The 24,338-nt window shown below is 41.8% G+C and overlaps 1 protein-coding gene across 5 annotated transcripts in view; it reads left to right on the top strand.

Moving 5' to 3' along the window:
• mkln1 (muskelin 1, intracellular mediator containing kelch motifs) overlaps positions 1–23,777 on the top strand; it is a 162,830-nt gene extending 139,053 nt beyond the window's left edge. For 4 of the 5 annotated variants that reach the window (XM_038811817.1, XM_038811816.1, XM_038811819.1 and 1 more), the window contains 4 exons: positions 3,045–3,184; positions 3,963–4,065; positions 13,122–13,176; positions 14,771–23,777. In XM_038811817.1, the coding sequence (XP_038667745.1) occupies positions 3,045–3,184; positions 3,963–4,065; positions 13,122–13,176; positions 14,771–14,892 (420 nt within the window). In that variant the 3' untranslated portion in view covers positions 14,893–23,777. Of the gene's footprint in view, positions 1–967; positions 1,229–3,044; positions 3,185–3,962; positions 4,066–13,121; positions 13,177–14,770 lie in introns of those variants that run through there. The other variant, XM_038811820.1, reaches the window with a different exon arrangement.
• Positions 23,778–24,338: the final 561 nt, after the last annotated feature.

The raw sequence follows: 24,338 nt of genomic DNA, 5'->3' as shown, positions 1-24,338 counted from the left end.
CAGGCAGTTAAGAGTCAACCACATTGCTGTGGGCCTAGAGTCACACATTGGCCAAACCAGGCTAGAAAGGCAGATTTCCTTCCCTAAATTACATTAGTGAAGCAGATCGATTTTTACAGCAATCGACAATAGTTTCATGGTCATCATTAGACATTTAATTCCAGATTTTTATTCGATTCAATTTTAGATTTGAACCCGGACCCCAGAGCTTTTTACCCTGGGACTCTGGATTACTAGTCGCGTGACAAACAATACCATCACACCACTGCCTCCCCAAGAATGACAAAGTTTAAAAACATTTTTTTTTTTAAAATCCCATCCTTAAAGTTACAAAGCCAATGGACAGGACAAACCCTTGCTTGCTCCAAAAGCCAACTCAAATTCAAATAAAAGCCAATTCACTGTCTCCACAAGGGAGACATACAAGATCCAAGCTGACCAGAAAAGCCACTGCGCCTCATCTTGGGCTTGATCTGAAGCTTGATCTTAGCCAAAAGGCCGAGAAGAAATAAAATAAAGACAAAGTTGACCATTTCCTGCTGAGCCATAGTTCCTGCAGCTTGTATAGGCATTCTGACATGCCATATTATCTCAACGGGTCTCTGTGTGCTTCTGTTTGGCAGTATTTTTTTTTAATGACTGGCTTATAACTTTGGAAATCTGAGGTGGTTCCCGTGCCAGAGAGAGGGAGCACTGCAGCAACGGTTTTATTTTATATTAATCTTTTGCACAGCCTTTGGACCTAAGCTGAATCAAACATTTTAAAAAGTGTTAGACTGCATAGCGGATTGGAAGTTCCTGTACCCTGCTTTTTGCCTGCTGTCCTATTCTGTATATATCAGGCACTGGTTTAATTCTGCATTGTGTTGTAAATGTTCCTGCATCGTATTTGTTCATATGAATTTCTAGCTGAACCAAGAATGACTGTAGCCAGTGGTTCTATCGAGAAACCTTATTGTTTCCGCAGCTTGGAATGTGCAGCGGAGTTGTCTGTTTTGAAGCTGCGGTGACGTTTGAGGTTTAACCAAATTATGGATCCTTGGAAGGACAATGGTTGTTTATCTGTGGATTCCAGTCAGGTGGCCAAGAATGCAAGTTAACCCAGACTGAACCATCAGAAATGAATATCAATCTTCACACAGGCTAGGTGTTTTGATTTGGAAATCAGTCAGGTTGCAGAGAGCCAGTGGCTGGACTAGTCTGATTATACACCTCACCAAGGCATTAATTGAGGTGAGTTGCTCAAATAGTCCCATTTTCAAAATGTTCCAAGATGCATTTAGTCTGGCTTTGTCTGCAACTTTGTTCAGGTGCCTCTCTGTCTGGAACAACTTTAACAAGCTGTTGGCCATCTCCTTACTTTATTCAGCCCAACTTTTTATTTCTGTGGTCTGGTGATGACGTGTAACTCAGTGGATTCAAGTTCCCCCTGTTCCTTTCAACCAAGATTTATTTAAAGGACTCTGAAAGCGTGTCTGAACCTTGAAATACTTTTTATTACGATTGCGAAAACTTTGAAGGCTCAGTCCAAACTAAATGCTGTTTTTCATCTATTGATATACCTTGTTTCTGCATACACGTTGTAATAAACTTACATTATTTCTGCCCCCACGTGTGTCTTCACCACCTTCGAGCAATCGTGAGATTCCAGTGAGAATCTTCCATGCCTTCCAGTTTAAAATAACTCCGTAATTCTAATCCCGCAGCACAGTGACACATTAATTCCATATGTGAAATGTATCATTTTCTCTTCATTGACGTATAACACTGTCTCTGAATTCATTGTGCTGCAGTGTTTTGGGAAATGAGAATTGTAATCCTACATATAAAGGTTATTTTCCCTTGAGCCAGAAGTCAGTGGAGGCTTAGCATCATTCAAGACTGAGGGGCCACATTCTAGGAATCACATTCGAGGAATCTCTTAATTGTTGTGCACCGTGGGAAGGAATAATTAGTGATAACACTGTCTAAGTTCCAAATAAATGGACCCTTCCTTCTTTCACACTTCAATTCTGCATTGTTAGAAGGCAGTTCACGCACGGAAATAATTCCAATTCTCTTCCCACACCTAGTGATGCACTATGGCAGACTTCCATAGCTAGTAATCCCAGAACAGAGACTTGAAGGGCGCCACTCTAAATCATCATGGCTGACTGCTCCCATTATCAACCATTAACGTGTTTGGAAGGATTTGCAGGTTGATGCACGCAACCTGTTTTGCCGCATTATGAACTCATCTTCCTTGGCCATCAAGTCCTGGGGTGGGACTCCAACCCGGAGCCTCTGGTTCAGAGTCGGGGATGCTACCCACTGCACCACAAGGTGACCTCCAAATACTCATGCTAGACAGGGTAGATGCAGGGAAGATGTTACCAATGATGGTTGTGTCCAGAACCAGTGGTCACAGCCTGAGGATTCAGGGTAAACCATTGTGGACAGAGATAAGGAGACACTTCACACAGAGAGTGGTGAGCCTGTGGAATTCATTACCACAGGAAGTAGTTGATGCTAAAACTTTGAACATATTCAAGAGGCGGCTGGATCGAACACTTGTGGAGAATGGGATCAAAGGCTATGGGGAGAAAACAGGATTAGGCTATTGAGTTGGATGATCAGCCATGATTGTGATGAATGGCGGAGCAGGCTCGAAGGGCCAAAAGGCCTCCTCCTGCTCCTATCTTCTATGTATGTATCTATGTATGCAGGTATCCAAACTATCAAATAATCGCCTCACTTAATGATTGCCGTGCCCATTTGGTAGAATGGGAAAATATGGCGAGCAGCTTGGTATTTCAAGACAAAGCATCGCCCAGTTTACACTGATATCTCTGCCAACCTCCATTTCTTCTCCCCCACCCCACTCATCTGCTACATGCTCCAAAGCTAAGTCAGAAGGTATTTGGTCCAAATGAATTTGTGCATCAGATTTGGGCAATTTTGCACCATTTATGTAGATCTTAAATATGTTTGCTTTTGCAATGTTGACCGGATGTTTACTTTTTTTGTGTATGTAACAACTGAACTCCTGTATTTTTGGGGAACAGGTTCACTACTTGTTTGGTGGAAATCCTGGCAAGTCGTGCTCACCCAAAATGAGACTGGATGATTTTTGGTCACTGAAGCTTTGCCGCCCTTCCAAGGACTACCTCTTGAGACATTGCAGATACCTCATCAGGAGACACAGGTATGCAAGAACAAAGCTCTCAATAATGTACAGAGGTAATAGAGCATAGCACTTAACTACCACTGGGGGCTTGAGTGTAAACTGTGTCAGTGGATGGGTGCTAAAAGCTCAGCTGTTGGCTTTCTTGCTAATCCCTAGTTCTCAGTTGCTTAGTTTCATCTGATGAATAGCATTATTCTGAGTTGTGCTTCACTGACCTTTGTGTGTTACAGTCCTTAATCAGATATATTGGAAACTTGCGGAGCTGAAGGATGTACTTAATGGTTAAACGGTGCATTTCCCTTGTGTGATATTTAATTTTATCCAACCTCATCCAATTTTTCTTTGTTATGCGATTTATTTGGAATGCTGTGAAATGTAGCGAAAAGTGATTGTTATATACAGGATAGCGGTCAGTTTCTATTTAACTTGGTGTTTTGTTTTCGCAAGGCTCTCGAATTAGTTGATTACTCCTTCCTAGTCTCCTTGTACTGCAGAGAAACAACTTTCACATGTCTGGACACCTGACCGTGCAGCTTTGCAACTGGCCACGAGAAAGAGCAGTGAAATTGATTTCCCCTCGAACAAGCTTGCCCCCCCCCGCCCCCCGCCCCGGAAATGTCAGACGTCTGAATTTCCGAATCACATTTCCATCCAATGCTATACTGTTGAACTTTAGTGCCATGGATTTGGAGGACTGCAGACCTTCCTGTCACACAGATATAGTGTAATGTAACTTAATGTTTGTTTTTTCCCTGTAAATTTGTTAACTTGCTTTCCTTCACTCCTCTCCCTCTAGATTTGAGGAGAAAGCTCGAGCAGAGCCTTTAAGTGCTTTAAAATATTTACAGAACGACTTGTATGTTACTGTGGATCACTCGGACCCAGAAGAAACTAAAGAGGTAAGGACTGCAAACTTTCTAATCATTCCTCTGTCCACTTTGATATTACTACTTGTATGTTTGATATAATTTATGGATATCGTTTAATAATTACCAGAATGGAGGTCTGGAGGCTGCACTTGAATTTGGCTTCATCTGTTTACGCAAAACTGTTGTCAGGACATTTCTGGATTAAATAAGCTTAAAATTCAATTTGTGGAGTATTTTGTTAGCTGATCTCAAACGGAGGGAAAATGGAGTGGGTGATGGAAGGCAGGGCGCTGACCTCAAAGCCCTTTGACTAGGAAGGTGAGAATGACGACCAGAGCTTAGTGCTTGCTGCTATTCATTAATTCCTGGTTAAAAATGCATGGATGTGAACTTGTGGTTGAAGACATACCTGGGCTTGGCTGTGAAACTAGCATTCACTGCCCAGGTTCTGGCATGAGGAGTGACCACTTGGTTGAGGCAACAGAGATCCCATGGCCTGTACCTCAGCAGTTCCTGTTGAACAAGGAAACCTGCTTTGGGCTATATGTACAAAGTCTATCTTTAAAAAAAGGATGACAGGCAGACAGTTAGCTATCGGAAGTGGCAACGTTGATGGTAGGATGTTGTGGTGTTTTGGTCAGCCTGCTTATGATGACTGGCTGCAGTGGCATTTATGTCTGTCTGACCATGGTTCTCCTACCCAAATACCATTTTAGGAATCACATCAAGAAATCCGATAGAAAATCAAACACCAGGTAGAAACGGGTACGCAAATGTCAATCACAGAAATATTTCAAACTGTACTACAAGCCTGAGATGTGGGTTCAGAATATTGCAAGACAAACTTTAGAACAAAGAACAAAGAAAAGTACAGCACAGTAAAAGGCCCTTCGGCCCTCCAAGCCTGCGCTGACCATACTGCCCATCTAAACGAAAAACTTCTGCACTTCCAGGCCCGTATCCCTCTATTCCCATCCAATTCATGTATTTGTCAAGATGGCCCTTAAACGTCACTATCATCCCTGCTTCCACCACCTTCTCCGGCAGCGAGTTCCAGGCACCCACTACCTTCTGTGTATAAAACAAAACTTGCCTCGTACATCTACTCAAAACCTTGCCCCTCGCACCTTAAACCTATGCCCCTGAGTAATTGACCCCTCTACCCTGGGAAAAAGCCTCTGACTATCCACTCTGTCTATGCCCCATATAATTTTGTAGACCTCTATCAGGTCGTCCCTCAACCTCCTTCGTTCCAGTGAGAACAAACCGAGTTTATTCAACCTCTCCTCATAGCTAATGCCCTCCATACCAGGCAACATCCTGGTAAATCTCTTCTGCACCCTCTCTAAAACCTCCACATCCTTCTGGTAGTGTGGCGACCAGAATTGAACAGTATACTCCAAGTGTTGCCTAATTAAGGTTCTATGCAGCTGCAACATGACGTGCCAATTTTTATACTCCATGCCCCAGCCAATGAAGGCAAGCATGCCGTATGTCTTCTTGACTACCTTCTCCGCCTGTGTTGCCCAATATCTAAAAATTCTGCATATGCAGTGATCAACAAATGGTTCGGATTGAGGTAATAGAGGTTTGTTTTAAGATTTGGTTGCCAGAATGGGAGGACTGTGGGGATTCTCCGTCTGGATGGACTGAAATGTCCAACGGGCTTTCCTTGTGATCAAGCTGGGATTTACTTTTGAAAGTGCGCTCAACTTTGCTTACTTATCCAGCCATGAAAGATGTTCCTGGATCTTGCGACTTAAGTTCTGAGTTGGCTTCTAAGGTGATGGTCAAAATAGGCCCGATACCCAAATTTGCTGCTTATAATGCAATAGTGCATTTAAATTCACTTTAGAATTTTCGAGTGTAATGAATTGAGGATACAGAAAAGATGGTTGTAATCTGAGCAGATGTAACCAGTCTTATTGTTGGAAATTGAGTTTCTCAATTAGTTCTGGAGAACTCTTCCGAAATACATGTGTAGCAAAGTCACGAAAGGGAAAATGCTGGAAAATCTCAGCAAGTCTGGCAGCATCTGTAGGGAGAGAAAAGAGCTAACGTTTCGAGTCCGATGACTCTTTGTCAAAGCTAACAGACAGAGAAAGTGGGCAATATTTATACAGTAGTCCCCCTTTATAACACGGGTGTTGGGGTCCAAGACAGCCACCCGCGTTGCATCCGAGCCGCGGATATCCACGATGGGGGTTTTAAATTTATTTTAAAATCTATGCATGCGCTTCCCATTGTGAGTCTGCGGGGGGAGAGGTCAGACCCCCAATGGGAAGCGCATGCGTAGATTTTTAAATAAATTTAAAACCCCCATCGTGGATCTAATTAAAACGAGCACTGCTGCATTTTTAACAACTTAAAAGTTGGATTGGAGGGAGAGAGCAGTCGGCAGTGTCAATTTCAGCGGCCGGCTGATTGTTTCAGTGAGAGAGCAGCTTCCCTCTCCGGATCAAAGTGAGCCGGCTGCTGAAATTGACACTGCCGGCTGATTGGAGGGAGAGAGCTGCGGCAGTGTCAATTTCAGCGGCCGGCTCACTTTGATCCGGAGAGGGAAGCTGCTCTCTCACTGAAACAATCAGCCGGCCGCTGAAATTGACACTGCCGGCTGCTCTCTCCCTCCAATCAGCCGGCAGTGTCAATTTCAGCGGCCGGCTGCTCTCTCCCTCCAATCAGCGGGCAGTGTCAATTTCAGCGGCCGGCTGATTGCTTCAGTGAGAGAGCAGCTTCCCTCTCCGGATCAAAGTGAGCCGGCCGCTGAAATTGACACTGCCGGCTGATTGGAGGGAGAGCGCAGCCGGCAGTGGCAATTTCAGCGGCAGGCTCACTTTGATCCGGAGAGGGAAGCTGACAGTTGGGGTCCATAAGCCCCCCCGCCATATATCGCGAACCGCGGTATTGCGGAGCGCGGTATAACGGGGGACTACTGTACTGTGGAGTGAGAATGAAAGATGAGTCATAGCCACAGAAACCCAGGGAAACTGGGTGCTAATGGCCATAGATACCAAGGGGAAAGAGTGTTAATGGCAGTCCCCAGAGAGGACAAAATATGTGAACGGTCAAACAGCAGGGAAACTAACATCAGAGGATGAACTGTAGGTGTGGGGGGAGGGGAAGGGGGAAGCAAAGAGGAGAAAGGTGCAGGAAAGGTGGTTAAGTTTGGAGGGGTAAAAATTAAATGTATATTAAGAAAGAAAGAAATGGTAAAAGACCGTTAAAATGAAATGAAAACAAATGGGTCGAGGTAGGGCTGATCATCTGAAGTTGTTGAATTCGATGTTCAGGCCGGATGGCTGTAGCATGTCTAACCGGAAGATGAGGTGTTGTTCCTCCAGTTTGCGTTGCACTTCACTGGAACATTGCAGCAGGCCAAGGACAGACATGTGGGCATGGGAGCAGGGTCTTTTGTTAAAATGGCAAGCAACAGGAAGGTCAGGATCCTGAATGCGCACAGACCGAAGATGCTCAGCAAAGCGATCACCCAGTCAGCGTTTGGTCTCTCCGATATAGAGGAGACCACATTGGGAGCAGCGAATGCAGTAGACCAGATTGAAAGAGGTGCAAGTGAAACACTGCTGAACCTGGAATGAGTATTTCGGGCCTGGAATGTTAAGCATGGAAGAGGTAAAGGGGCAGGTGTTACACCTTCTGCGATTGCATGGGAAGGTGCCATGGGTGATAGGAGAGGTTCTGGGTATGGTGGAGAAGTGGCCTAGATTGTCTCGGAGGGAACGGTCTCTGCGGAATGCTGACACAGGGAGTGAAGGGGAGATGTGTTTGGTGGTGGCATCACGCTGGAGTTGGCGAAAATGACGGAGGATTATGCTTTGCATACGGAGGCTGGTGGGATGAAATGTGAGAACGAGGGGGACTCTATCCTTGTTCTGGGAGGGAGTGGAGGGGGTGAGGGTAGTGGCGCGGGAGATGGACTGGACACTGTTGAGGGCCCTGTCCACAACTGTAGGTGGGAAATCATGGTCGAGGAAGAAGGAACACATTTTCGAAGCACCGTTTTGGAAAGTGGCATCGTCGGAAGAAATGCGACGGAGGCGAAGGAGCTGAGAGAAAGGGATGGAGTCCTTACAGGGTGTAGGGTGCGAAGAGCTGTAGTCCAGATAGCTGTGGGAGTCAGTAGGCTTGTAGTGGATATTGGTGGATAGTCCATTGCCGGAAATGGAGACAGAAAGATCAAGGAAGGGAAGGGAAGTGTCTGAGATGGACCAGGTGAAAGTGATGGAGGGGTAGAAACTGGAAGCGAAGTTGATGAATGTTTACAGCATGGGAACAGGCCCTTTGGCCCAGCTTGTCTCTGCCGCCCAGTTTCTTATCACTAAGCTAGCCCCACTTGCCCACATTTGGCCCATATTGCTCTTCACCCACACTGCCCATGTAATTGTCTAACTGCCTCTGGCAGCCCGTTCCAGATGCTCACCACCCTCTGTGCGAAGAAATTCCCCTCTGGTCTCTTTTGTATCTCTCACCGTAAACCTATGCCCTCTAGTTCTAGATTCCTCCATCTTTGGGGAAAGATGTCGACTATCTACGTTTTCTATGCTCCTCATTATTTTATAGACCTCTCTAAGATCACCCCCAAGCCTCCTATGCTCCAGAGAAAAGAGTCCCAACCTATCCAGCCTCTCCTTATAATTCAGACCATCATGTCCTGGTAGCATCCTCGTAAACCTCTTATGCGCTCTTTCAAGTTTAACAATATCCTTCCTATAATAGGGTAACACAGTATTCCATGTGTGGTCAATTATATTTTGGCGTCCTGATGACTTGCATTTTGACATGTGACATTTGTGTTTTTTTTCTGCTTGACTTTTTCTCCTGTTTTATCCAATGTTTCACCACAGCTGCTGTGGCTGCGTGCCTATTAAAGAGGATGGACTATCTCCAAACGTTCAAACTGCTTGTCTGACATCTCTAATTGGCTGAGCAGACATTTCTCCAAAATATTGAGGCGACCGGTCTCCAATTCCTATCATAATCTTTATTCCCTGGCAGGTCTCTGGCTGAATCAGACTCTCTGAAGTCTTGGATTCCTGTTTGATCCCGAGAAGAGCTTCAAACCACTATTTAATCACTTAAATCATTTATTTCCATCGCATGACCGTGATCATCTCTACCCCTGCCTCACCTCATCTGCTGCTGAAACCCTCACCCATGCCTTTCTTGCCTCCAGATGTGACTATTCCAGTGCCTTCCTGGCTCCTCTCCAACATTCTACCCTCTGTAAATTTGAGATCATTGGAAACTCTGTCGGCCATGTCTGTATTTGCACCAACTCCTGTTCATTGAGCACTCCTGTACTTGCTGACTTGCTTTTGCTTCTCATTAAACAAATACTCGTTTAAAATTTGCATCCTCCTTTTCAAATCCATCTATGACTTTGCCTCTTGCTATCTCTGGAATCTGCTTGAACTCCAATTCTGTCCCCTGGGCATCCCTGATTTTCATCTCTCCACCAATGATGGCAATGTCTTCTGCTGCATAGGCCCTAAGCACTGGAACTCACTCCCCAAACTCCCCTGCTTCTCTCCCTTTCCCCTGTCCTTTTAAAACTTATTTCTTTGATCAACCTTTGGTCACCTTCCCAACCCTCCCCATATATGGTTTGTCATATTTTGTTTGAGAACTCTCCTCTAATAATAATAATCTTTATTGTCACGAGTAGGCTTACATTAACACTGCAATGAAGCTACTGTGAAAAGTCCCAGTCACCACATTCCAGCGCCTGTTCGGGGAGGCTGGTACGGGAATTGAACCATGCTGCTGGCCTGCCTTGGTCTGCTTTCAAAGCCAGTGATTTAGCCCTGTGCTTTGGAATCTTTTACTATATTAAAGGTGCTGTTTAAATATAGGCTGTTGCTTAGCCATGACTCTGTGCAGTCACTCTATAATCCATGGTGATTATAGAGTTGTTTCATCTCCTGTTTAAAAGTCAGGGTATGCTGTGCCTCAGCGGGGTGTGTACCACTTTGTATCTCAATCTTCAGATCAGTAGCAGGAAACAGATTGTGGCTGACCGCTGAACCAATTACAGTGTATTAGACCATCGTGTGGGGTCCTGCATTGCTGCTGAGCATGACAGCTTTGTGCAGAGTTGGTGCTTTCTGTGCAAGGCTGGTTTCTGTGTATTTACAAATAGTTATTGAAGTCTTGGGCTATTAGCCCCATTTACCAATCCAATGGTCTTTCAAGCTGCAGACTTACATTAAGACATATCTTGCTATTTATTGTCCTTTTTGGCTACTATTGGAATTAATGGCTATTTAAAAGGCTGCATTTACTGTAGCAAAATATATGTTTGAAGGTTGTACCTCATCTAAATGACTGATAAACTGGGAGATGTTTTCGGCGGTGGCGATTTCCTGGCGAAGGGGTAGAGAGAGATCAGTCTCTGCAGCAACCTGGGGGGGTGGGGGCAGGGGTGGGTGGGTTTGGGGATGGTCGGAAGGTTCGATTTTGCAGCGGTGGGTTCGTTCTGTTCTTTTCTTTTTCTGTTCTTTTTTGTATAACCATTTGCTATTTGTTACTATTTATTTTGGGGGGGTGAGTTCTGCTCTAGCTTTGGTGTGGAAGCACGATATGTATGTTTTAATTTGTGGGAAAAATTTGGTATTGTTATTAGAAAACTTGAATAAAAATTATTTTTTTAAAAACTGGGAGATGTTTGCTCTGGAATTCCCTGATATTTACACTTGGTTCAGAGTCTTCCAGTAAATGTGCAGTGATTTGACTACCGCTATCCTGTATTTCTGTGTGATGTTTTGCTTTCTGATTGACCCTTCTACCCCATGCACCATTCCCTTCGCGTGGGGCGGATGGATGAACAGCTTGGGTTCAGGATTCTGTCAATGCTACTCTATAATCAACCATCAGATGTACAATGCTGATCTGGGATGACACACCACAGATTTTCTTTTTTCCATTCCACTCCTTTAAAGTGTCCAGCTTTGCTCTCTCTTTTGCCCGTCTACCTTGTACAGATTGGGAATTTTCAAATGTAAATTGACACTGCTGGAGTTCTGCGTTGGTGTGCATTTTGTTACGATCGCTGTTGATGTTATAACTGGACAGGAAGAAAACAGAGTGGAACTCTGGCTCAAATACCTGGAACTTTTATTTATTTATAAAATCAGGAGGCAGTCACATGACTGCTAATTAGTTTTAACACCAAGAAAAAACATTTATTAAACATGAAAAAATTGGATTATGATATATGCCTTCACCTCTTCTCCCCCCCCCCCCCCCCCCCCCAAAAACAGTTACACACAGATTTTAGGAATAACACTGATGATATAAATACATCTTAATCTACAATGGTCTCATTACCACACAGTCCCTTCCAAGTGCACTCTGAACCCAAAGTGACTGCTTGTGGATGTCTCCTCAGAATCTCTTTCCCCCCCCCCCCCCCCTCCAGATGATTGTTACGTGAGAGTTTCCAAGCTCCACTCCACGCTTTCAAATTTTCTCTCATAATTATGCTTGTTCTTAGTGTTTTCCATTCAAAAATCTAGACCAGGTTTTCCAAATGATAATTGAAACAAAACTTCCACTCTACTTTTAACGGTGATTCCAGTCCAAGATTTTACACTGATCCGTTTAGGATTTATTTGTCTTGACTGCTGGGCAGCCAGCTCACAATTGCTTTAACTCTCGATTCCCAGACTGTATTAAAATTTCTTCTGATGTTTGATTTACCTTTTGAAGGCTGCTGTCCCACTTTAAATCTGCAATTGCCTTTTTAACTGCAAAGACTTTGTTTACTCTTGAATTCTTCTGAACAGTACATTAATCTCTGTTAAATTAACTCCAGTTGCCTTGAACATTATTCCTGTCCAATTCCTTGGCGATCTGGACTATAACTTTAGTAAGCCTGCCTCTTTGCAGCTCCTGTCCTGTCCAGTTTTTCTTCAGGCAGAGTTGAGAAACGTTCACTCCTTGCGGTCCCGTCTCCAACTGCCAACAAATTCAGCTAAAACTTTAAAACTTTTTTAAATCTTTTATAAGGGCCTCTAGTTGTTAAGTAACCCCTTCTAGTTCTATTTATTCTTCATCTAAGTGCAAGAGAATCTCCGTTGGAATTGAAACCAACCCCCACACGTACAAACACCTTTATCCAGCACAAATCTAATTATAGATTTTTCTCTTCCAGGCATAAAAACATTAAATTAAACCCACTGAAAACAATACCTTATTTCTATGTTTACCAATAGAAATCCCTTAAAACTACCTTTTATTTTCAGAACAATTTCTGGAATCAGCCTTCCATTTACTCCTTAGCTATGTGTATTTTCTTCATTGTTACATTTGTAATGTCCCCGCCCCCCCCAAGAAACAGGTTATTGAGCTGTTACTGGGCATTGTTACGGAGCTGAATTTCAGTTGGTAAACCTAATAGAATACCATTTAATTTATTATGAAATCAAATGAGGAAGTACTCAACAGATCAGACAGAATCTGTGGAGAGTTAACAATCTGATTATGACCTTTCATCAGAACTGGGAATAGTTCAAGATGTAATGGGGTTTTAAGCTAGAGGAACAGCACCATACCTTTCCATCTGACACTTTATAGTCTTCTGGACTCAACTATTTCAACCAACCTAATCTGACTTTCACTTTTCTTTGCATGTTTCCGTTTATCTCCTATCTTTGCTTCAGAAAAAAAGCACGCCTGCCCTCGGCACGACTTTTATTTCCTTGCCCCATCGCCGTTCTGAGCCCTGTAGGACTGCCTCTTCTGTCATTCAATCTCGCCTGTCCTCCGCCTTTATATCGGACCTTCATTTCTCCCTTGTCCCACCTACCCCTTTCTCTAAACATCTCTAACTTTTCCCAGTTCTGAAGGTCATCCACCTGAAACCATAACTCTGTTTCTCTCTATCGCCACAAAAGCTGCCCGTCCCGCTGAGTATTTTCAGCGTTTTCTGTTTTTGTTTCGCCTGTCCAGCATCCGCAGTACTCTGCCCTGCCGTCTATTAAGAGTTTGTGGTGCATTTTCCACAGCTGCGATTTATACCAATTACTTTACTTTGCATTTGTAACTAATGTGCTTTCTTTATTCTTAAGTTTCAGTTACTGGCTCAAGCACTCTTTAAATCGAGTTCAGACTTCATCCCATTAGGTAAGTGGTTGTATAACATTTACATGTCTAATATTGATATGAGTGATGGGAATTTTGGAACTTTGTTACCACGTAGAGTGGTCGAGACAAATTACATAGATTATTTTATGGGGAGGCTAGATGTACATAAGGCAGAGAGTGATGGACGAATGTGCTTGGGTGATATTAAGTATTGTGGGAAGAGGCTTACATGGAACATAAACATCAGCAAACATCTCTTCAGCCAAATGGCCTACTTTATGCAGTGAAATTCTGTGTATTCTGTGTCTACTGGAAAAGTAGCTGTTCAAATGGTTTCCAAGTTCAAATCTGATGGTATAATCTGAAAGCCTTTGTGTGGTGAATAAGCTCCAGGGTTCTGGGGGAAGATCATTAAGCTGCAACTACTGTCCACTCTCTGCACATGCTTGTTTCCAACATTTTATGTTATTCCAGTTAACGCCGTAAAGCAAAAGTAAATCCAGTATGAGAGTTGTCAAGGGCTTGGATGCACAAGTCTTCATTATTTATTGCCCTGCACGTTTCTTGAACGTCCTTGGGGCACTTTTAGTTTCTCGGCTGTAGAATTTGAACAACTGCACTAGATTCCCGGATAATAAAACTATAATTTTTGAATACAGGTGGCAGGCAGAATATGTTGGCAGCAGGAATGGGCTGCCTCATTGAGCAGGCTTACTGTAGAGAGAGCTTTCCCCCCACTAGGGGCAGGGAGGGGAATGTGGCATCGATCACTCCTCTGCCTGGTCTCTTGGAGACCAATTCAGCACAGGATTGAGGCCTGAATCAATTTAGCTAAAATATGGAAATAAGTAGACCAAAACATGCTTGGCACATTTGTACTCCTGCAGTGTTAAACTTTGAATTCATTTGAGCTATTGTAGAAAGGGTTTGTGACATGGTTTCCTTTCAGCTGGAATGGAGTCCATTGTGTTGTGTTTAAAGCTTAGAATGCATCCTTTTCTACTGATAACATCTCAACGCCCATAGATGTCCTCCAGTTGGTTTGAGCCCATAATTGATGAATTGGAGGCAGCAATAACACTGGATATGACAATAATGAGGCCCATTAAAAGCAGGGTAGATATTTAGTTGTGTGTGATGGTGCAGTTTCGATTTGGATCCACGCTTTCCCCATAACTCAAATTCAATCTAAGCTGGTTAAATGCCCCATCTTAGGAATTATAGAATTCCTCCAGTGCCGAAGAAGGCCACTCGGTCCGTCGAGTCTGCACCGATCTTCTGAAAGAGCATCCTACCCAGGCCCAACCCCTGCCCCATCTTCATAAACCTATTGAATGACAATTTATCATGGGCAATCCACCTAACCTGCACTTTTCGGACTGTGGGAGGAAACTGGAGCACACAGAGGAAACCCACGCAGACATTTTGGGGGGGGGGGGGGGGTTTGAAAGAGTGCAAACTCCACACACAGTCCCAGGGCTGGAATTGAACCCAGGTCCCTGGTGCTGAGAGGCATCTATGCTAACCATTGTGCCACCCTATGCTTTATTTCACCAGTGCCATTACTCTTGCTCTGTGAGCGTCGCAGAATGAAAGCACTCACTTTGTGTTCATCTGTCTCTCTCCTCGACAGGTTTTTCAGACGTTGACCAGACGTATGCCCAGAGGACTCTGCTGTTTGATACGCTGGTAAACTTCTTTCCTGATAGTATGACGCCTCCAAAAGGCAACCTGGTTGACCTCATCACACTGTAGCTGAACAGCAATTGATGGATTCTGGCTGAAGAGGAAGTGAATCACAAATCTGATCTCCTGTTTTGTGCGGGCTAGATCGGCTTATGATTTTTGGCTGGCAAAGATGGTTTTTTTATCATCACCCTTCATCTAGTTTTGATTTGCGTGTCCAATTTCAGTGCTGTTTTCATGCAGACTATAGAACTGGGTTGGAGCAGGTGACAGCTTTGTGAATATGGGTTTGCTCCCCATTGTGTGGTTACGTCCTTTGCTGCATTGGTAAATATTTAAAACTATTTTGACATTTAATAATCCTGCCACCGGAGTGTTGAGAGAAACACGCGGTAGACGTTCTTAATGTCTCGGCTGCTTCCTGGAATAATGCTGCAATGACATTTCATCAGCAGTGTTTCAGTCCACCTTTGTCCATTTATCAGTCTAATAGTCCACACCCTTGAAATCACATGGTGTTGTTTTATGTGCTGTTACCATTCTCTTTGATCTCTATAGCAATATTAATAACTGCTTTAAAAAGCTGCAACTATACTTTTGACATTGATTCGAGTGCTGTGCATAATGTACTGTGACTGCAGTGTTGAGCAATGCCCTGTGGGGTGGCTGTCACTGGAATTCTCAGCCGGCAGAGTAAATTTGCTGCCTTTATTGGGATGTGTTTTTACTTCACAGTCGATCATATTACTGCTAATTTACTTCTTGCGCTTCCGTTGCAGCCCTATTTTAAACGGGACTAACTTTAATCTTCACACTTCCCTCTTTTGTTTTTGATCACATGACCCCCAAAAAAGAGAAAAACCTCCAGCTTTCAGAAATGTTTGCTGCTGAGCTGGCTGTTTTAAAAGGTATGACAGTTCCAGCATGGTCTTTTTCCACTTGGGGCAGGATGATTCCAACAAAACAATTGCTTTCACAAAATTGTGGTTATCAGCACTTTGCCTTTCTATTGCAGCCAGCCCAGAGTGTGATGCACAGATGGTCAGTTTCCGAAGCCCGCTTTTATGTACATTCACCTGGAAAGTGCAGTGTGCTAGTTTTGTTATTAAAGCAAGACTGTTGTTACATTCTCTCCTCCTCTCCCCCCCCCCCCCCCACTTCCTGCTGCAATTCAGAATGCGCGACGTCCACATTGCCCATTTAAAAAATTTTAATTGAAACAAAATGGTCGATATTCCCTCTAAATCTTACAAAGTCCCTGACTTTATTTCTCAAGCATCAGATATATTGATGAGATGTGTGTAATATGTTGATTCTCTGCGTTCTTGAGATGGTTGCTCTACACTGCAGAAGGTCTGGTTTAGGATGCTTTCTGCAGTTGGCTCTTGGCTTCCGTTAATAACAAAGAAGCTCAGACTAACTTCTTGCTTCTTGCATTCATTTCTTTTATCATCCTCGCTCAACGATGTCGGGCATGTTGTGAAGTTTAGTCATCAGTTGTAATGTCATTTCTTGGAACATGTAAAGGTGATGCCTTGAAGTATGTTGTGCTTTTTTTATATGAAAAAAATCCAGCTCCGCTGCCAAAGATAGAGAAATACAATTAAGTGTGCCGATTGGAAATACATGTTTGAAACTGTCTAGGAAATGGGGACTTTGTTACAGTATTTTAATTTTTAATAAGCTTCTCAGATGAACTATTTTAACTCTTTCACATCTTTAAGAATTGGAACCGATTTGTTGTAATTGCTGTTGAGGAGATTGTGGAAGATCTTTGCTGATGCAAGTTTCTAAATTGTACCTCTTTGTACAGTTGTTACCTATGTATTTTTAATCCATTGGCACCGTTCGATTTCAATTCCTCGTATAATGATCTTGTGTGAAGGATGGTCACGGCAAAGGTTTTAAAGAGCCATTACTAGTTAGCAGTGACTAAAAGGCTTTCACTTGTCTTAGAAATGCATGTGATTATGTTACTTTACCTCACTGATTTATGCTGCTTTTGTGCTCGGCTACTAGAGGCAAAGGTTTTTTCCCGTTTCTTTCCTCTACAGAAAATTTTAAATTTGTTTTTCCACGAATGACACCAACATACTCCCAAGTCCAAAAAGGAGTATCTTTTATTCAAAAATGTAGAGTTGAATGAAGATTTTTCTCCCCATTGCTGCATTCATGCCTCTGCACCACTGTGGAAATTCTGATTTCTTCTATAGCTGGGAAGACTGTTAGTGAGTCAGGATTTTGTTTGCATTGCTGCCCTACTTTATTGAAACATGGCCCCAGGGATATTAAATCTGCTTTGTTTTGGTAAATTCCACAGTCTTATAACTATACAGGTGCTTGGTGTGAGATTGTCTTTTGTTTTGTTTAGAAGAGTCAGGAGTGTTGAAGAATTGAAATGAAGGAACATCTTTCAGCTGTGTATATAACGCATTCACAGGACAAGTCAAAATCTATGTTGGCCAAACATATTGCTCAATGTCGCCACTACCTACCATCTTGCAAAATGGACCATTTGCTGTACAAATAATCAGTGGTATTCAGTTAAGACTTTACAATGCCAGGTACTCCCATTCCCCATACCTGTCCATTATTGGTAAGAACTGTATAAAGGAAAGTTCTGTAAAATCCAACCTTGTAACCTGTGCTGTCAAAGGGAAGCAAAAATTTTTCACTCTTGGCCAAAGCGTATTGTTCCCGATATTTTTGCATTGAGGTCACATTTGATTGATGACCAACCTGACCTGATGTCCTTGACCAAAGGCTAATAGAGTACAGGACAGTTGGAAATACAGACTTGAGAAAAATATTCACTTGATTTAGTTTGTCCTATTTAAACAGACACCAACAATTCCGACTCAAAACATTGCTGATACTCCAGAAGTTATAAGCTGGTGTGCACCAGATTCCATGATTTTAAGTTATAACTACAGATCGTGCTGTAGTCAAGAATTGGACCCAACAAAAGTTCAGTCCAAATATTCTGCAGTTTAATATTTGGAGAAGTGGTAGACTTCAAAGTGTGTTTCAGCAGTTTCCTTTGTCCTTGACAGCTAATGCTCTTGTTAATATGATCTAGCATAGTTATTTTGTATGTATAACATTGTGGGGGTTGGTGATAGTGTTGAAAGTGTCGTAGCAAATACTAGAAAGCATTCATGATGAGAACAAAAGCACTGGTGTTAACCAAAGAAAAGCTGAAACATCCTGTATCATAATGGTGGCTTCTCATTGGAAGAGAAGAAAAATAGTAAAAGCTTGCATTTATGAAATGCCTTTTGCAACCATGGGGCATCACAAAGTGCTTCACAGCCAAGTCGGAATGATTGGTCATGTGCATGGTTGGGTGGGCATCAACTATCCCTTCTGAACTCCAGTTATGTGAAGTAAAATAAAATGCTTAGAATACAGAACCAGGTGCTCAATATCTGAAAAGGTAAAAATTGATTAAAGTACCTGCTGAGTCAAAACTGAAAACTCTGTCTCGTGTACCCGGGTCTATTTTTGTGTTATAGACTTCCAACAATTTCTTTTGAACTGCTATTATTCTGAATTACCACTAACTTCTACTTGTGAAGCACAGAAAACTGACCGGAATTTGGCACTAAGGTTCACGTAAGAATTTATTGGAAGATACACATGATTAATATGGCTGGTGCTTCATGCTAATTGGTGTTCTGGATTATAGTTCTTTGACGTACAGCCCAAACAGTGGCACGGTAATTCCTAATGTGTCGAGCTTACTCCTGTTGAACTGGAGTGCATTTAAACCAGGCAGCTTTGCAGATCTTTTTAATACCTTAGACAGTTTACTCTCACTGGCCAATTTCATCTAGTTCATATTTTAATTAACCAGCTGAAATAAGAGAAATAATTGTTGACCATGATTGTGAAACAAACCTGGCTGACTCATTCAGTTCGAAATGAATTATTTTTTATAATTAGAAGGAAAGTGCAAATGCATAGGGCAGGTTTTGGAGTATTAAATTACTTGGGCTTGATTCTGCTCTAAAACTCCATTACTGGCTCCATGTACTTTATGGCTGGAATTTTCTTTCTTTGTCAGATGAGACCTGCTGCCTAGATTTGCAGCTTGATAATCAATTGTTCTCGACATTTACAATTGAAGCAGTACCATAATAGCTGGAATTTCTGCTGAGTTCATAAGCCATCAGATGTTTGCATCTGCAGAAAGTGGTTTTGCACCTGTTAAGGTATATAAATCCAATGTCTTCAGATTGGGTTCTGGGATCTTGCCGATACCTAGGACAGGTGATTTGACATGGTGAGATACCCGATTGTAACTCTCACAAGATTATATATTTGTACAGCACGGTTTGTGTAACAATAACTGCTTCAAAACGTAATTCATTGTAAAGCACTTTGAGATGACCTGATCAGGTGCTATTTAAGTGTTGGCTTTCTTTATCCAGTTAGCTGGTTATTCAAAGGATACCTGTTCTACTTAATTTTAAATGCGTTTTCAAGTCTTCAATTTGTTTTAAGGTCTGTTGGAACATTATCCTTCACCTTACTGGGCCACAAAGAATAACTGGAGGAAACGTACTCTTTAATTGGAATTGGTTGGTCTTGATTTTGGGGTTCATTGAATAACATTGTCTAGAATTGTGTCACTAAATTAGCATCTCTCGAAGATCTCTCCCAGAAAGTTAAGGACGGTTCAGAGCTGTGTAATGGGCATATTTCAGAATGTAGTGGGACACTGTAAATGATTGCTTTAAACTCAGACTGTACTTAATGTTGACTGTGTAAAAGGTGGAACTTTCTTGGCCCCATTACTAATGTTGCTTCCTGAGAGCTTTTTGATCCCATTCCCAAATATCTTTGAACCCGCTTTGCGTGCTCAAAAATATATTTTCGGATGGGATAGGGGAGAATTAGTGTTGTTTAAACGAGCTTCGTTGAAAAGTTAAGATATGGGAACACGAAGGTGAAATGATTTGCTTTATTTCAACAGTCTAGATTTAGAAAGTTAAACATGGGGCAGCTCTATTTTGCCTGTAAAATAAAGTGACCAGGTTCTGCTTTGAATTTCACCACCATGCTGTTCCACAATCAGTCCATCTCCTATGCAGTGAAACGTTTTGTTAATTATAGACCTGATCTACCTTGGATGTAATAACCTGGTGAGGATACATGTTAAGTATTGTGACGTTGATGTGCTAGATCAGCTGTGATCTAATTAAAATGGTTAAACAGGTTCAAGGATCTGGGTACCCCATGCATGTAAAGGATATGGTTGGGCAGAGGACAGGAAGGATGGTTGGGAGCAGGTTATAATGAGAGGCTGGTGGAATTGGGATTTTGGAAAGGGGTGATCTGGAGGGTGTCTTCATTTTTTTGTTGTGCTCATCTGACATATTGGAACAAATCCGATTTGGACATTTGATTTTTTTTAAAGTGGAGAAAAGAAGGATGAAGATGCATGAAGCAGAATGGATGTGAAGCAAAACAAAAACCAAAAGAAAATGAGCAGTGAAAAGCATGCTGTGTTGAAAGTCTGGAAGGAGAGGTTTCAGGTTTCAATTCCCAACAGTAGTTCTTAGTTTGAGGGAATCCTCAAAAGAAAAGATTCTAGTTAAAAGCCAAATTTGAACGGGGAGTGTAATTTGAACAGACTGGATTAGTTTTGTGTCCCCTAATAATCACAAAGGTGGTTATGTGACCCTTTTTGGAAATAAATAAATAACAGTATGGAAGTGGCATTAAATGAATTGCAGATGCGTTGCTGAATTGGATGAATACTCAGTGGCGGAGCAAGAGAATGGATATCCTGTAAAAAAAATAAAAAATAAAAATAATCTACATATTGGTCTATTCCTTCAAAGTAAGTTGGTGTTTACAATATCTTTCGGACCCAATTTGGACAAGACGCCACATTTCTGCATGTTTTCAAACCCATAAGCATTGATGTATTGTAATTTTCTGTTTACATTTTAGAAACAGATTGGGAGTTGACATTGATCAAAGCCCAAAATATGTTCTACTATGCTTCAGCAGGGAAAAGCAATTTAATATTATCTTTCTAACAGCATTTCCGCGAAGGACAAATTGGAATATGAGACTTCGGACTTGTATCAGTCGTCCAAATTCCATTGAGTAGACCAAGTAGCATTCCTTTGCAACCTTACTGAAATGAGTGTTCAGTGGGCACTATTGGTACAGTGAGGGTTGCCTGAACAGTTTTGGTGTTGCAGTTTAAAAGACTGTCAGTGGGTGAGCACACTTTACTTTCAGTTCTGGAATCTGAATTCAAAGCCCAGACTGATGGGATTGTCGCAGCAATTTTTGTCGGAATTATTTTTTTGACAACACAAAGTTGCCCCTAAATTGGCCAACCACAGTCCATAGCCACAAGGCTAACAGACGTGGGAACGGGTCACGCTGCAGTTGAATGATTTCTGAAGTTAAAGGTAACGAACATGGGAGTTTGAGCAGAGGGGGCTTTAAGGGAAGTGACCTGTCCTGTAGCTGACTTCCTGGTGTCTGAAATGGGGAAATGTCTGGTGCTCCTAACATCCTGAGTGCAGTAGTTTGTCAAAATATTAAAAAGGCTATGATTTAGGAAGCAGAATGTGACAACTTAAATTAGTTCCATTGTTCAATGTTAAAAAGTTCAGCCTCTTCTCTGAACCAAAGGAGGGGTTTCCAAAGGACACCGTTGCTGGCCAAATTAGTTCCCTCTTTGGGGGGCAGAGATAAATCAAGTGTACAGATTAAATAAAATAAACTGAAAGTGCTGTAGATTGGAAACGAAAGAAAACCAAAATGCATTGGTTAATGTTGAGTACAAACCCTGCATCACTTGCATACACCTTGTAACGAAGGATCTTTATTCCGACATAACCAGTTTTTCCTCTTGAAACTAATATTTCCATCGTCTTTGTTTTACAACTCTATAATTCGGATATACTATAAGGCACAAGGAATATAAAAAGCTCAGTAATCAGGCGAAAAGAAAAATGCACCATTTGGAGAGTTGAAATTTTTTGTCCCTTGACTGAAGATCTTTTTTTTAAACGGCAAACACCTTGCCCATGCCTCTTGTGAGTAAACAATGAGAATTGTAGTTGAGTTGCAAGTCCTAAATACAGTAAGTTTCTTTCCCCACATCAAGATTATTCATACGTTACTTTTTAAATGTATTTTGGTGATTATTGTATATCTTCCAGCCTGATCAAGCAGATTACTTGCATTATTCTTTTCTTCTTTAAAAAGGATTACCTAATACCTGATATCATCCCCTGTTCAACCAAATATATTTCTTGTTTTGCCTTTGCTCACACTTGGTAAATAATTTTAATTTTCCACCACGCACGCAACTTTTATATAAATTTACAAATTCCACCCTAGGGCTGGCACTCGTTTACCGATATCCAGTAAGCTTGAATATAAATACTTTTAAAGTGACATTTGCATAGACACGCTGAACTTAATTTGTCCAAGCTGGCAAGTGCAGAGAAATTGTATTCATTGAACATGCCCTTTTCTGAAGAATTAAAAACTCCGACGGCTGACTAGAATTTGAGGATAGGGCAGAATTCAACAAGAGATAATATCCCCTGCGTGATGATGTGTTCACCATTAAATATCGGTCGCTGTATAATTCTACCTGTAATAATTCGGAGTAAAGGTTGATGGCCACAACAATTTAAAGCATTCTGAAAGTAGAATTTTTGTCTCCTTTCCCTCCTGCGAATCCAGTCAATAAACAGCACTATTCAAACTGTTAAATGCACTGTAGAGTATATATTTGTGACCTTGTTGGGTGGGGAACAAATATTGCTGCGGTAGATACTGATGTTTCCAAAGTCAGTGGTTGGCCACCGGCGATTAAATGCCTTTTGTAGCTCTTATTTTTCAGCCATTTTGTGATGTAAACTTGGTGATTGCAGTTATGCATTTTCTACCAGCTCTCCACCCAGGTTGCAAGCTAGGATAGGGAAGAGTATCACAAGTCATTGGGTATCAAAAAAAATAAACATTACTAAATATTTAAAGAAGGTATTTTAGGCTGGAGCACTAATATTTCTCAGCATTCCAATCAGAGGAGGCTTTCAATCAGTGTAGAATTGCCCTGGTCTAACTGACTATTGCTAATGAAGGATACAAGTGTGTTGGTTTGGTGAGTAATGCAGCTACATCTTCCACCTGGAAATGACCGAAGATCATTGAAGAATATGGGCCTTTTCCAGTTTGAATCTGTTGCTTTGGATAAGTTGCAATAATTTTGCATGTGCATGATCCAACTCGGCATACAATCAAAGAACCGTAACAAAATGTAGACCTGTTAACAAAACATGCTGATACATCCCTCGGTATATGGTGATTAAGTATGGTCAGCTAGTCAACCAGAATACCATTGCGGGAAAATGATTGGCCAAAGGATTTTGCAGTGTGTGTGTGCAGTTTTGAAGAGGCTTTCAGTTGTTAATATTGGGTCTTGAACCCAGTTTGGTGCTTCAGCTATTCATGTTTGTGTGTCTGTGATCCTGATAGGGGCCTGTATTCATAAACATTTTATGCAATACAATACATCATGTACAGATTCCTGTTATACTTTGGGCTATTTGTGAATATGGGTCCAGTGAAGATGTTTTTTCCCCTTCAGTCGTTCGGTGATTCATCATGAACCTCTGTAGCAGACCATATGTTACAAGCAAACCTGTGGGTTAGTTAGAAGGTTCAACTGGGCAGACTTAACCTGTGAGGTAACCAAAATGGTGTGTGTTTTCCAATTTTTTTTTAAACTATGAAGATCCCAATCTTTATTTGCTGAAATGTACACAATTTATGCACTACCTTGTTGTGAATAACTGAATGTGTAGACTCAGTGAACAAATGCAACTGTAGAATTATGTTGTATGTAATGTACATATGGAAAAAAGACTGTATTTTGTTCAGTTTCTTAATAAAAAAAACCCTGAAAGATTTGTACTTTTGTTTGGTCAAAACCGTTAAATTAAAAGCTTGACTGGGAAATTGGTAAATCCTTAACTATTATAATTTTGGGGCCTTTTAATTTGATCTTCTATCTGAGGTGCCAGCTACTGATGATGATTAGTCCGTGCTGTACAATATTTGCTGACATACTCTGCTTATAAGAACTGCTGTCTGCTGTAAAGGGCCTTGTAATAAATGTACTAAATAGCGTAGCATTCCTGGGATTAACAATTAGCCATCAATCATTGTGATATCCTTAAGTTGAGAATGGGTGGAATTTCCACCTTATTACTTTCAGACGCAGAAAATAAACTCAAATCGGTGTCGACAGGTTAACATGAGAGCAAAAGTAGGCCATTTGGCCCTTTTTGACCCACCGCCTCCATTCAATAAGATAACTGATTTGGTTGTGGTCTGAACATTCCTGTCTTTGCTCCCCTTCCTCACAAATCTCGAGTCCGTTGCCTGACAAAAATCTGTGAAGCTCTGCCTTAAAATAAGTTCAAAGGTCCACTTTCCACTACTTTGCAGAAGATAAAATTGCACACACT

This window comes from Scyliorhinus canicula, chromosome 11, assembly GCF_902713615.1.
Source record: "Scyliorhinus canicula chromosome 11, sScyCan1.1, whole genome shotgun sequence".
NCBI lineage: Eukaryota > Metazoa > Chordata > Chondrichthyes > Carcharhiniformes > Scyliorhinidae > Scyliorhinus > Scyliorhinus canicula.
This window is presented reverse-complemented; position numbering and strand designations above follow the sequence as displayed.